This window comes from Paroedura picta, chromosome 2 (genome assembly GCF_049243985.1).
Source record: "Paroedura picta isolate Pp20150507F chromosome 2, Ppicta_v3.0, whole genome shotgun sequence".
NCBI classification, from domain to species: Eukaryota; Metazoa; Chordata; class Lepidosauria; order Squamata; family Gekkonidae; genus Paroedura; species Paroedura picta.
In genome coordinates this window covers 167,550,693-167,565,433 of record NC_135370.1, presented here as the reverse complement: position 1 = coordinate 167,565,433, position 14,741 = coordinate 167,550,693, and the positions used below count along the sequence as shown (strand labels likewise).

Sequence of the window (14,741 nt, the reverse complement as noted above, 5' to 3'; positions counted from 1 at the left end):
ATTAGGCCAGAAAGCATCATCTCAGATTACGTTTGTCAATGCTTTCAAAGCTCAAAGCATCGCCAAGCCGGCTGGAAAGAGCTTTCAGAAATCTGTTATGATGAAGGAAGGAAAAATATAGCTATGCTGACAGCTGATCATTAATCTGGAAACAGTCCTCAGCCTTACAGCTTTGTCACACAAACAGGGCACCCAAAAATCCATTTCTGGGAAACCTGACTAGACAACGCCATAGCACGTACTCAGCCCTCGGGGACAGGAATCTTTGCACAAAAACACATACCTTTCATGCATTCTTTATTGTTTTTTGCAGTCTCCACTATGGCTTAAGCTAGAGTGATTTAACACGCTCTGTAATACCAGCACTGTTTATTAACATAATAGAAAGTCACTAATAAATCTAGCCTGTAGGGAGCAGATGACTGAGCCTGGGCAACCCTCATCCAAATCCTACTTAACCATAGAACGAGGGACAAGGCTAACCTTTCTCAACTTCTTTACCATTGAGGAATCCGTGAAACATTCTTCAGGCTTTGAGAAACCCCAGAAGAGGCACGATTGGGCAGAATACGGTTGGCAAGCAGAGCCGTGTAAATGCCCATCCTCCAGGGCCCCTGTCCTTCCAGTTTGGTGTAGTGGTTAGGAGTGCGGACTTCTAATCTGGCATGCCAGGTTCGATTCTGCACTCCTCCACATGCAACCATCTGGGTGACCTTGGGCTCGCCACAGGACTGATAAAATTGTACTGACCGGGCAATGATATCAGGGCTCTCTCAGCCTCACCCACCCCACAGGGTGTTTGTTGTGGGGAGAGGAATGGGAAGGCGACTGTAAGCCGCTTTGAGCCTCCTTCGGGTAGGGAAAAGCGGCATATAAGAACCAACTCTTCTTCTTCTTCTTCTTCTTCCCGCCCCCTCCAGGCCCATCATTGGCCATTTTAGGATGGGATAGTAGGGTCAATGTGAGCATATATGGTCATATCACCTGATAAATGTTGAACACACTTTAAAAATATATTAAAAATTAATTAACCCCACCCATTCAGGAAACCCTTCCAGGGCCATCAAGAAACCCCAGGGTTTCATGGCCCCCTGGCTGAGAAAGCCTGGACTAGGCAGATGGTCACACTTCTTCAGCTTCCTACCAGCATGATCAGGGGCAAAGGCTACCTTAAAATCAGGTGTGCCCAAAGACTGCAGTGTGGCTTGTCCTCTAGAGCAGTGGTCCCCAAACTTTTTATCACCGGGGACCACTCAACGCCTTTTACTGAGGCCCAGTGGGGGGGGGTAGTTTACTCCTCTACTCTCAACCACTGCCCTAACGCTCTCTGATCACTATGGTAATGTTTAAACATCCCTTCAAAATAAGATACAGACATGCCACAACAATGAAGTGTGTTGTAAAGGGCTGAGGGGTGATGAAGAAAAGGGCTGGGGGGGGGGGAGAAGGCGTCCTTCGGGGCCCACCTCCAATTAGTCGAAGGACCACATGTGGTCTGCGGCCCACAGGTTGGGGATCGCTACTCTAGAGCAGGGGTAGTCAACCTGTCACCCTCCAGATGTCCATGAAATATAATTCCCATGAGCCCCTGCCAGCTCATGGGAATTGTAGTCCATGGACATCTGGAGGACTACAGGTTGACTACCCCTGCTCTAGAGAATGAGCAAGGCCATCCACAGATTGTATGGGGTCCTGTCATTCTTGAGGGTGGAAGTCCTCCCATTTGAGCAGAAAAACCCAACTTTGTCTACTAACCTTTTTATGCCAATTAAAGGTTCTGACTGATAGACAGACTGTGCGCTACACTCACAAGGATTTTTAAAAATAGAAATTGACTGATGAGGACGGAATATGCTCTGGGAGGTGTAGAATGTTGAAACCAAGTGAGAAAAAGAGAGAAAAGGGGGAGGAGATCAACCTGCTCAAATTGACTGATATATACAATTCTGGAGGGGGTGATTTCCAAACTGTTTTCCCTGCGTGCAATTTCCTACTGCCCCCGCCCTGTCCCTAGATGGTTGCTGTAGTTAACAACAAAGCAGGTGGCTTGTGCTAGTCATAGATGCAGCAAAACCATAACGCACAGGCTGAAGGTTTCTGCATTACAATTGTGATTTTATAGATTTACAAAGAGGCAAATACCAACTCCCTGAACTGATAGCCCAGGCCTGCCTGATCTTGTCAGGTCTCGGAAGCTAAGCAGGGTTGACCATGGTGAGTATTTGAATGGGAGACATCCAAGGAGATCCAGAGTCAAAATGGGGAGAAAATTAATGGCCAACCACCTCTGAATGTCTCTTGCCTTTAAATCCCTAAAGTGGGGCGCCATAAGTCAGCTGGAAGACGCTTTCCAACACCAAAGAAACACGCAACTTCCAATTCGATGAGGACTCAGCAAAGGCAACTCAAGATGGTTAAACCCAAGAAATATAAATGGGTCACAGTGAAGACCAATGGAAAGGGCCCTGCTCTTTACCCCTCCTTCAGAATGGCTGGTCTACTGATAAAGGACTGATAAAGGACATGGAGAGCATTGGGGCCAGGTTGGCCAATGAAGAGGGCCTCATGCTCTCCTCCCAACAAGTGCCTGAATGACTGGCTGCTGATGGGAGTGCAGTGCCACTGCCTTACAATACCCACTACAGGCCATACAAGTACACAAACATTTGGTAGGCATGCGGGAAGGTGTCAACAGGCAGCACGGCATTCAAGGACACCACGTTGGGGACCTTGATGGAACCCTTCAGCAGACTCCACCGCCTCAGTCTAAAAATGCACTCGCTATAACACAGCTTTACTGGTTGCACTCACCTGGTTGACAGTGTCTAATAAATAGATGCTGTATTCGTTCCAGCTCAGCACCCACCCTTCCTGGAAGAAGCAGCAAAGGAGGCCGAGTTGCCTCTCAGGGAAACTGTAACTGCCCTTGTCAGCAGGCTCCATCCGGGGATACAATTCAAAAGGTTTCATTCCAGCGGCGAAGACGTCTTTCAAAATGTACGTGGCCTGCACGGTCCCGCGGACGTCCGATCTCCAAAGGCGAATCCCGGGCCTTGCAGCAAACAGCGTCAGGTCGCTTTGCTTGCACAGCCCGGGTATAAAACACGCTCCGATTTTCCCAGTGCTAAAATGGAAAAGCAAAAAAGTATTGGCAAACCGTATCGTTTCACCAGAGAGTGGGGTGGGGTGGGGAGGAGGAAAAGAGGCCACCAACGCCAACCACTTTTGTGTCCTAGCAAAGTTTTGGAAAGGCAGTGCATAAAGTTCCTGAACACTACAAACTGGAACGTGCTTTGCTGAACAAAATAAGGGGCCTCTTGCTATGAATAAACAACCATTGTTATTATTTTTGCTTGAACCCTGATCTTTTATCTTCCCTCTCCCATAAAAGGAGGATGGATAACTATTTTCAATCCTGATATTGTAAGGATATGTCAAAAGCAGGCAATGAATTTGCAAGTTTGGCAAAAACTGCTGCTGCCTTTTTTTTTTTTTTTTTTGCTCTGCAAACAAATAGAGAGGGCTCTTTTGGCAAGCAGCACAGAGAGGAAAGTACGTGAATGGACACGGAAGTGTGAATTACACTCAGGGATTATGGATAGTAGCCAAGATGAAGGGGATATTAATGTCCTGCTCATGAGAAGCAGAACTTGGAGAATTTCAGATAAGCACAGCTATCGCTCGTCAGAAAAACTAAAGCCATAAAATCATCATACTTAACAGCTTCAGTGAAAGACTGATGAACAAAAAAAAAAATACTGCATGCATAGAATTACGTTGAATTACATTCGTTATCCAAGTCCCAGCTCTACAAATCTGAAACTAAATGGTTATTGGTTTGCATCAAAGTGTAATGGAGTTACTTTTTCCTGGGCTGGGTTCCAACTTGCTGGACGGATTTTTCTTCTGTGTAAAACAGTAGACTTCGCTGAAGAGTGGAGACCAGCAACACTTTCTGGCTGTAATCTAGCTGCACGATTGAAGATGGCTCTTCCAAGACCAAACTGGAATTGCAACGACCCTGGAGAGGCATAACACGGACACAGAACACTTTCGTTTGCCAAGCCAAGAATGTGACTGTGCTTTTAACCAGTGGTCCCCAACCTTTTTATCACCGGGGACCGGTCAACGCTTGAAAATTTTACAGACGCCCGGGGGGGGGAGGGGCGGGGAGGCTTTTGCTGAGGGATGTCACCTCCGCCACCTGAGCCCCTGCTCCACTTGCTTTCCCACTGGTGCCTCTGACTTCCTGCCGCCTGCTGGGAGGCACTACCAGCAGCAGCTGCGCAGTGCCACACCAAGGGGGAGCCCCAGCCATGGTAGCCACTGGAGAGTACCAAAGGTGAGCCGGCAGCAGAGCAGCCCCCAAGGCAGCAGCCAGGGAGGAGGACAAGGAGGAGCCACAGCCCGGTACCGGTCCCCAGACCGGGGGTTGGAGACCACTGCTTTTAACCATGTTGGGTCAGGTTAAAGAAGACTGACTCAGAAGTTGATAGGCACCACTGGAATTTAGTCCATGCTGGACCATTCAAGCAGGAGTAAGAGATCCCCCCTCCCCGATACTTGGCTGGGATATCTCCTTGAACAAGCCTGAAGATAGCCAAGGTTCAATAATCCTACATCTGAGCACAGATTGTGAATCTAGTGATGATCCAACATGTATCCCCCCCATGATGTTGTATGTTAACCGCCCTGGGGAGGGAGGGAGGGAGGGAGGGAGGGAGGGAGGGAGGGAGGGAGGAAGGAAGGAAGGAAGGAAGGAAGGAAGGAAGGAAGGAAGGAAGGAAGGAAGGAAGGAAGGAAGGAAGGAAGGAAGGAAGGAAGGAAGGAAGGAAGGAAGGAAGGAAGGAAGGAAGGAAGGAAGGAAGGAAGGAAGGAAGGAAGGAAGGAAGGAATGATCTGGGAAATGAGTACACAAATGCTTTGGGGAAGACTCAAGGCTCACAAAAACTTATGCTGGAATAAATTCTATTCGCTTTTTGAGAGGAAATGCAGCAATTTGAACAGACCGTAACACAAATTGCAAACTGTAGTATACTTCAAACAAAACCAGCAGGAAGAAGAGATCTATAGATCCCTGAAAGAGGATCCATTGAGTAGAAGCCACTCATGAGGCCTTCTTTAATGCAATTCTAATATATTCTAAAAAGCCTCTTCTAATGACCATGGCAGCTACAATCAACAATCCACCAGAGAAATTCAGGAGAGCTCACCATATTATATAATTTATTATGCATGTGGCTTTTAAAGCTAAATACAGCACACATTCATAGAATCATCGAGTTGGAAGGGATCTCTGTTGGAAGGGTCATCTAGTCCAAACCCCTGCACAATGCAGGATCTCTATATCACAGACCCCAAACTGAGGGGCAGAGTGGGGATGATGCATCTTAGAAAATTAAATCACCTGGTTGGATGCATCCACTGCTCCATCCCCAAAAGTATGCAGAGTCTCCATGCTATACTGACCTCCACTGAGCAGTACACAACACCTCTAAGTTAAGGGGCTTTCATTCAGATGCCTTGACACAATTCCTTGATGCAGAAGACAGGTACAGACGAAAAGGCCAAAAGAACTGTCATTGCCAAGAAAACATCAGGCAAAAGGAAGTGTGGAATGCTGGAAAAAATCACACAGACCCACTATTTGGGGGCAGGGGAGGAATGCTGGAATGGAAACTAATTGACTTGACACTTAAAAAGAGATGCATGCATTTTCTCAGTTCTGTTGCTACTATAAAACCCCTCTGAAAATGAGAGAGAATGAAATAAAGTAGGGAACGGGGAATCAGCAAATACAGCAGGAAAATAAAGAAAGGAGAACGAAAGAAATAAGGATAGATTCAAGTGGGTAACCATATTGGTCTGAAGTAGCACAACAAAAATAGAGTCCAATAGCACCTTTAAGTTAGGGCTGATCCTGCGTTGAGCAGGGGGTTGGACTAGATGGCCTGTATGGCCCCTTCCAACTCTATGATTCCATGATTCTATGCTGCATTGCTGTGGTTATGATGGTTGCTCATTTAGCCTGGGGAAGAGTGCATGCACTTGGAAGCTCCCACCTTGAATAAACCTTTGTGGGTCTTAAAAGGTGCTACTGGACTCTATTTTTGTGGAAATAAACATACAGATGTATCCTTAACCAAGCAATAATAGACACAAACACTACCTAAGCCTTTTCCACCCTTCTGCAGTTAAATCATATAGGACTAACCCTAAGCTGAAGTAACCATAACACCAAATAAATTAAATCATTTTCAGCTGTTCAGGAATGAAGCATATTGCAAAGTTAAGAATATTTCAAGAAAGGAGATCAAACCATTAAGAAATTATTCAGGCTCGCTTGGCAGACAAGTTCTGCCACCACCAAATATACCAGTCAGTGCCGGCTCTCTGACTTTTAGAGCAAGATCTGCTGTTTTTGAATGTTTTGTTATTACGAGCACAAAGTCTTTATGAATGGAACACTGTGCCTTTGTATCAACTACATTAAGCTGTCATAACTCCAAGTCCTCAAGAAACTGGGCTCCAATAATCCTACTAACTTTAATCAAAGAATCATCCCCCCCCCAAAATTTGCAATGGTAGGGTAAGGCAACTCCATGTCATATTTTTTTATTCTCCAATGTCTATCCTACCAGATGCTGCAAACATCAGCAGACCAGCCAACAGCAGCTGAAAATCGTGGTATTCAATCAATAAGCTCAACACAATTTTTAGTAAGAACTGCCAAAAGAATAATTGCAAATCCATTAATAGCAGCAAGTTCCAATAAAATATGTGTTCAATCGACAATACAAATTCTCTTTTTTCCACATTTGCCAGAATAATGCCGTCTTCCAAGCTCCCAACTCAAAACACAGCAGGTCTGCTTAACTCCATGGCATATTCTAGGGAAGGATTCCATAATGAGGGCACCACCACGAAGAATGCCCTGTCCCTGGTGCAAGCCAGGTGGTCCCTACAGGATGAAGGTGATTCCTACAGGATGAAGCATTCCTAGATATAGAGCAGGCTGGCTTCTCAGAATTCCCCCAGCACTGCCTAGTTACCATTTCTGGAATATAACTCTTTTTATTTATTTATTTAAAACTTTTTTATACTGCCTTTCCACCCGATCAGGGTCAACCAGGTGGTGAACATAACGTTAAAGCAATTAAAATAATTATATTAAAACTGCATAACCTGCACCAGAAGGAGGGCTCCTAACTGTTATTGTACAGGCCAGAGAGAGCAAAAAGATGAGATGCCAACAGGTGAGAACATTAGATGACTGCTCATATTAAAAAGTGTTAACTGAAAATAAAGGCCCGGCCTTCCTCATCTCCAATTGTGATTCAGGAAACACTGCCCCCCTGATCTGGAGCAATTCTTTACCTGATCGAAATCCAGAGCAGAGTAAACGATTTTCCCTTTGTCATCTCCAGAGAATAACTTCATTCCATTCGGACTCCATGCCAAAGCTGTGATGCTACTTTTGTGGATTCCAGACACATCAAATCTTCGAAGCTGCAAAAAAGATTTCCACGTGAACATAGCAAAGAAACTGAGTAAAGGGCAGGAAGCCTATTCTATGGTCCAATTAACATACTGGTGCTTTTCTCTGTTTAGACAAGGTATTTAATTTTAACATGCATCAGGCATTTCACAGAAGCGTGTTTCCAAAGATGGCCTGTGTAATTAGGGATTTCAAAAAAACCCTACTTGTACCTTGAAGCTACAACATACTTGCTAAATACTGTGTTAAGCACACGTCCTTAAGCCGACTGCCAGGAAACTGCAGAATTGATTGGAAGATGCCCTGAACACCCCAAGTTTTAATCAAGTTTGGGTCTTACTTGCTTGTTTCTCCCAGGCAACAAAGAGACCAGCTGAAAAACAGCAATCTTGCCAGAAGCTGTTCCAACCGCAACGAGATCATCAAAGCAGCTCAAGAGCTTCACAACTGTAATAGACTCACTTTTCCCCTGAGCAAACAAGAGCAAAAAGAGAAGTATGAAATAAAGGCAGCAAGTTTCCAGAATCAAAACTATTTTATTTTGGGCTGGCTGGAACTGGGATGCCCGAAGGAGTGCTTCCTCTGTACCAGTCTTCCCCCTGATCCTCATTCCCATAACTGCCATACAGGCTGGATATCAGGGAAAAAAAATTCACAGTCAGAGTAGTTCAGCAGTGGAATAGGCTGCCTAAGGAGGTGGTGAGCTCCCCCTCACTGGCAGTCTTCAAGCAAAGGTTGGATACACACTTTTCTTGGATGCTTTAGGATGCTTAGGGCTAATCCTGCGTTGAGCAGGGGGTTGGACTAGATGGCCTGTATGGCCCCTTCCAACTCTATGATTCTGATTCTAAAATTCTCCAAGATGTTGCTTCAGAGTCTGTGCTCCGATAATGTAAGAACACCAGTGTGGCATAGGGTCTGGCATGGCGCACAAGCCCCAGCGAGACCCATCTTCAAACTCCCAGTTGCCATAAAATTTACTTGGGCCAGTTATTTGCTCTCAAGCTACCCTACCTCACAAGGTTGTTGTGAGGGTTAAATGGAAGAGAAAACTATGTACACTGCCCTGAACTCATTACGGTGGGGTGGGGGGAGATCTACTGAATAAATAAACATGGAGCAGAACCTCCTCCATTGTGCTTCCTCCAACTTCATTCCAACCAAGTTTTTAGCCGGAAAGTTTGTGTACATGAATGTATGAATGGAGGCTGGAAACTGAACTGGCTCCTTCTGTGATTTGTTTGGGTACAAGGAGAGGAACTGTTGGAGAACATCTTGGCAGCTGCACAACATTTCACCTGTCTGTCTCTTTCCTGCCTACGTGTATAAGGTTCGGATGGGGCCAGAGGCACAAGCCTTTAGCAACAGAAATTAGTCCATGGCTCACTGCCAGCGAACACCGAATGAACTGATCAGTGAACTTTAAACTGACACCACACTTGGGTTTTGCGCTTTTTTGGTGCAATTATTGTTTAAATTGGATGTTTTTGTGAGCCACTTTATAACAGAGCATTAAACTACTAAAACAAATAAATAATTGTTGAACCTCCCATAAAGATAGAATCAAGCGGATAGCCATGTTGGTCCGGAGTAGCACAACAAAGTTTGAGTCCAATGGCACATTTAAGACTAACAAAGATTTATTCAAGGTGTGAGCTTTCATGTCTGAGGAAGTGTGCATGGACACGAAAGCTAACACCTTGTTGGTCTTAAAGGTGCCACTGGACTCAAATTTGATTGCCGAACTTCAGGATTTGTGTTGCTAATGTAACCACTCTTAATTTATGTGTTTACATGCTGGTCTCAGGATACTGCTTATTATTTTACTTCTCTGCCAGAAGTGGTGGGGTAAAAATCCAAAGAATAAATGAATAAATATTTTTTAAAACATTTATATTCCACTTGTCCCTCCATCGGGACCCAAAGCAGTTTACATCATTCTCCTCTCCTCCATTTTATCCTCACAACAGCCCAAAGTCACCCAAACAAAAGCAAATACACACAACAAGTAGATGCATCTTCAAGCCAACCTATAATACCTCCCAAATACAGTAATAGGTTTATAAGCAACTAGGTAGAGAGTTCAATAGAATTCAGTGTCAGTGATGTAAAGATAAACTTACATAAAGTTGAGGAACAGAAGAATTCATCTTCCACAGTGAAAACAAAGAGGCATCTTACAGTTCAAATACTTTTTTTTTTTACTGCGGAATAAGCTTTCCTGGACTACAGCCTACTTCCTCACATGTCTGAGAAACTCTGTTCCAATCCAAGCTTATGCTGGAATAAATTTCCTAAACCCCCACGTGTTCTCATTTGTTTCTGAAAGGGACCTCTTCACCTTTTGCTTGCGGACAGCTAACAGATGTTAAAGCTGAGGGCAGTAACTTCAGGTCCATTCTGGGAAACTGAAGCCCCACAGTTTTAATTGACACGTGTTCACTCTTACCTAAGGTGACCAGATTTTAACATTGGTAAAGCGGGACACCATTGACCGGGGGGGGGGGGGGTCCTTGATTAAAAATTTGGTTTATATGGAGCAACAAAAAGTTTCATAGAACGCAAAAATAGTATTGTAATATATATATTTTTAATTGCAACATAAGTACAATTTGCAAGGTACCCCCAGATATCCCTCCAAAAGTGGGACAATCTGGTCACCTTATCTTTGAGGCACCCTCTAGAACGATTAGATTTGGACCTGAGTTGCTTCCAATTTGTCTGCAACTCCTAGCTCTAATGTGTGCTTCCATGTAGGTTCCAGGAAGGCTGTGGAAACAGAAACTGGTGTCTGGAGGCGGTTTGGGGACGAGAGACGGCTGTGAAGATGGGAGGGGGATGATCTGACCCAGGGAATGGGTCAAATTTCCTGATCTGGATGGCCTGTTTGAATATTCAAAATCTGAGGTATATAGGATTTAACAGCCTATGAAGAATATCCTATCTATGAAGAATATTGTAATATATTTTTTTTTAATTGCAACATAAGTACAATTTGCCAGTTACTCCCAGATATCCCTCCAAAAGTGGGACAATCTGGTCACCTTACTCTTACCTCAAAATTGTATTTTTTCATCTGGTTTAGGTGCCTGCAGTACAGGTACAGCATCCCGATACTGCTGCCCACAGCGATGTAGTCTCCATTGGTGTCGAGGGCGGTGAGGTACACCACGATGGAACGGAATCCCTTCTGGATCTTCGTAGGAATGGCATTCAGGAGGTAATACAAAGGGCAGAACTCCTTGAAAGTCAAGGACGGCGTCACCGAGGCCATGGTCAACTGCTGTACGGGTTACCTGTGAGCTGGGAAAGAGGCACTTTAATCTATTCCCCGCAACAGAGACAATTTTCGTTAAGCATCGCCCTTAGAATCTAAATAAATTAAATACAGGACGGGTTAAAAGGAAGATGATTTGCTGTTGTTTTTTTTTATTCCCCGCTTTTCACTACCTGAAGGAGTCTCAAAGCGGCTTGCAAACACCTTTTCCTCTCCTCCCAACAGATACCCTGTGAGGTAGGTGGAGCTGAGAGCTGTAACAGAACTGCTCTATGAGAACAGACTGAAGAGAACTGTGACTGGCCCAAAGTCACCCACCTGGCTGAATGCTGAAGAGTGGAGAATCATACCCGGTTCTCCAGATGAAAGGCTGCTGCTCTTAATCACTATGCTACGAAAGACCAAAATATAATTCTCTCTCCTATTTGTTATAATTTATTTCATTTATACCTTGCCGCTCTCCCCGGTCTGGACCCAAAGCAATTTACACTGTTCTCTTTTCCTCCGTTTTTATCATCACAACAACCTTGTGAGGATGGTTACGGTGACTTTCAAAGCAGAATGAAGATTTGCACCTGGGTTTGCCAGGTCCTAGTCCAGCACTTTAACCACTATTACCACACTGGCTATCTCCTGATAAAGAAGCTGTTTCAGATCTACAATATCACTGACTGCGGATTAGGGACATGAGAAGATTGGTTATTCTAAACCAAAAATCAACTTACTGTGCAATTCCTCTGTGATTTAAGGCAGACAAGACGTAACATTCCATTGAGTTCCAATTTTCCAACATTTTCACAGAAATGGGAAGGGGAGCACAAATCGCTCTTACATTTTTCGAATTTAAAATCATGACAGTTCTGGCACTTTTGCAGAAAAAAATAAGGAGTTCTTTAAATTTTTTCCAGGTGGGTAGCCATGTTGGTGTGCAGCAGAAAACCAAAATTTGAGTCCAGTAGCACCCTAAAGTCCAGCAAGGTATCCAGGCTATGTAAGCTTTCAAGAGTCAACGTTCCATTTATACCATATAAATCTTGCTGGTCTTTAAGGTGCTACTGAACTTCAAACCTGCTCTTCTCCTGGATTTTGTTCATAATCTCACAGAATGGACAGAGGTTCTCCTGCAAAGAGAAGCTGCTCGCAAGCCATAAAAGTGACTTGTGATGCTTGTGACAAATTTAGCACAATACATAATTGCTTTCCTTCACGGACACCCGGGCTCCACAAACACTCTTGTCTAGCTCACCAACTGCGAGTCCCTTTCCTGGCTTTTGTGACTAGCAAAGGACATGAAAAAGGAAAAGGGCATGCCTTCCTTTGTGCTGGCACATTTAGCTCCTTCCTCCTGTCAAAAATAACTGAGACCCACTCCTGCCCATCCTGGTGCTCTGGAAGTCACAGAGGAACTGGGATCAGGCCAGGGCTGTGCTTCACTTCCTGCAGGTCTCCGTAGAAATCCCTGAGCGGCCGAGTCTTCTCTTGCACCTTTCCTCACGTCCACAGGGGATAGCCTCGAAATTCCTGGTTCAATCTCTAACACAGGCACATGTTTATTGGGCAACCAGAAGCAAGTTAATACTTCCTTAGCACATCCAGGATTGTCCCCCAAGGGGACAATCACACTGTCAGAGAGTCTTGTCAAGTTGCTTCTGAGACAACTCGTAAGGCACACAGAGGCGGTTTGCCATTGCCTACCTCTGCATAGCAAGCCTGGGCTTCCTTCCCATCCAGGTACTAGCCAAGATTCACCCTGCTCAGCTTCTGAGATCTGAGGAGATTGGCCTAGCCTGGGCCACCCAGACTTCCAGCCCCTCATACAATATAAAATTACGATGCCCATAGAACACAAGGCATCCCCATATACTGTTCGCCATAATGACTACCAACAGGGAAGGTTCAGCTGCCATCTTCTACCAGTACATGAAACATGTCAAGTTCAAAGCCGGAGTGAGGCCAGCATCAAAAGTTAAGGGTGATGTCAGTTAAGGTCAATGTCAGCTACCTGGTTTCATTTCTCAGTTTCCACATGAAAGCTGTGTTGGGTAACCAGAGAGTCCCGTGCTTTATTATAAAGTGCCCTTTATAGGGCTTTATTTTTATTTCAAGAGCTCCAAGCTTTTTGGAGAGCACCTGTCAGGAGTGTGTGATTTTTAAGTCCCCAAGAAGAGTGGGGTGGGGGTGGGCCTGGACTGGAGGGCCATTTGTGGTCTCTTCCAACTCTGTGATATTCTGAAATACTAAAAATTCCACTGTAACTAATTAAGAAGAAGAGTTGGTTCTTATATGCCGCTTTTCTCTACCCGAAGGAGTCTCAAAGCAGCTTGCCTTCCCTTTCCTCTCCCCCACAACAGACACCCTGTGTGGAAGGTGAGGCTGAGGGAGCCCTGATATTACTGCTCGGTCAGAAGACCTTTATCAGTGCCGTGGGAGCCCAAGGTCACCCAGCTGGCTGCATTTGGGAAGTGCAGAATCGAATCCGGCTCACCAGATTAGAAGTCCACACTCCTAACCACTACACCAAACTGGCTAAAGGCTACAGTCCTATTTATGCTTACATGGGAGTCAGCTCTGACTGAATAAACTGAGACTTCTGAGAACTGAACAGAATCTGCACCGTTATTGGCCTACCTTACCAAGGCTGATAAGTATTACAAATAACGCACGTGAAATGCTTTGAGCATACTACAGCACTTGTCAGCCATTCAACTGACAACGACTCTTGGCAATCCCATGGCTCAGCTTTCACCATGATCCCCAATCCCACACCACCTCCCTCAGCCATGCAATGTTCTGGCCAGTGGCCACCCCGATCGTATCCAACCACTGTGCTCTCTGTCAGGCTGCTTTCCTTCTTCCACTGACCAATCCTAGCATAATTGCTTTCTCCACTGAGTTGGATCGCGTGATATGGCCAAAGAAAGTGAGCCGTAATTTTGCCCACCAGTGATATGAGAAAATCCTATGGTACAGCTCTCAAACTACAGCACTATGTCAATGTAAAGTGTCAGAATTACAGCGACATTAAAAAAAGGGATGCAGTGCGATTGTGATCGTGCTGAAAAGCTAATATATGTAACTTCCTCTGGGAGCCAGCATGGTGTAATGGTTAAGAGCAGCCTCCTCTAATCTGGAGAATCGGGTTTGATTCCCTACTCTTTCACATGCAGCCAGCTGGGTGACCTTGGGCCAGTCACAGTTCTCTCTGAGCTCCCTTGGCCTCACCTACCTCACAGGGTGTCCGCTGTGAGAAGAGGAAGAGTAGGTGATTGTAAGCTGCTTTGAGACTCCTTTGGGTAGTAAAAAGCAGGGTACAAAAACTAGGTTGTCTTCTTATAATTCCAAAAAGATGTATGAGAGTATAACAACAACACCTGCGGAGAGCCAAAATTACATCATATTTATATGCTTCCTCCTATGAACATTAGTCTCAAGCCTGAATAAATATGGATTCACACTCACTCTGCCAACTATGTCCCATCAAAGAATCCTTCAGCTTTAACAGACCCTAAAGTTCAGCATATTCAACCCCTTGTTCTAGGCTAAGACGCATTTCTCTAGCTGACCAAACAAATTAGGGTGTTATTCTTCTGTAGGAGCAGGAATGGACAAAGGACAGTCTCTCCTCTTGTAGCTTAAATGAGGAAGCAAAGCGAAGGTATATTTTGAAAGGCAGCATTAATTGCCGCTTTGCCAAACCTTCACCCATTTGTTAAAAAGCAAACAAAGTGGGCCATGAGATATGTCTTTCCCCACAAAGTCTGCAACCAACATTAGCAACATACACAGAATATCTCTGAAGGAAAATTCAACAAGCACCACGCAGCAAGGTGAGCAAGGTAAACCACTAAGGGGCAAAGGGTTGCTAAGAACTGGGAGTCTATCACCAGAAGGGGACTCCACCCAATTTCCTCCAATCACTGCAGCATCTGCCATAGATAGGAACTATATAAGCGCATTCGCTAGGGG

The 14,741-nt window shown here is 44.9% G+C and overlaps 1 protein-coding gene across 2 annotated transcripts in view; it reads right to left on the bottom strand.

Annotated features, from left to right (window-relative positions):
- The window catches only part of TECPR2 (tectonin beta-propeller repeat containing 2), a 70,971-nt gene that overhangs the window by 54,913 nt on the left and 1,317 nt on the right, over positions 1–14,741 (bottom strand). Inside the window, exons 2-6 of one of the 2 annotated variants that reach the window (XM_077323734.1) lie at positions 10,554–10,801; positions 7,839–7,967; positions 7,378–7,509; positions 3,864–4,021; positions 2,812–3,124 (exon numbers count right to left, since the gene is read on the bottom strand). In XM_077323734.1, coding sequence (XP_077179849.1) covers positions 2,812–3,124; positions 3,864–4,021; positions 7,378–7,509; positions 7,839–7,967; positions 10,554–10,772 — 951 coding nt within the window. In that variant the 5' untranslated portion in view covers positions 10,773–10,801. The remainder of the gene's footprint in view (positions 1–2,811; positions 3,125–3,863; positions 4,022–7,377; positions 7,510–7,838; positions 7,968–10,553; positions 10,802–14,741) is intronic. The other variant, XM_077323735.1, reaches the window with a different exon arrangement.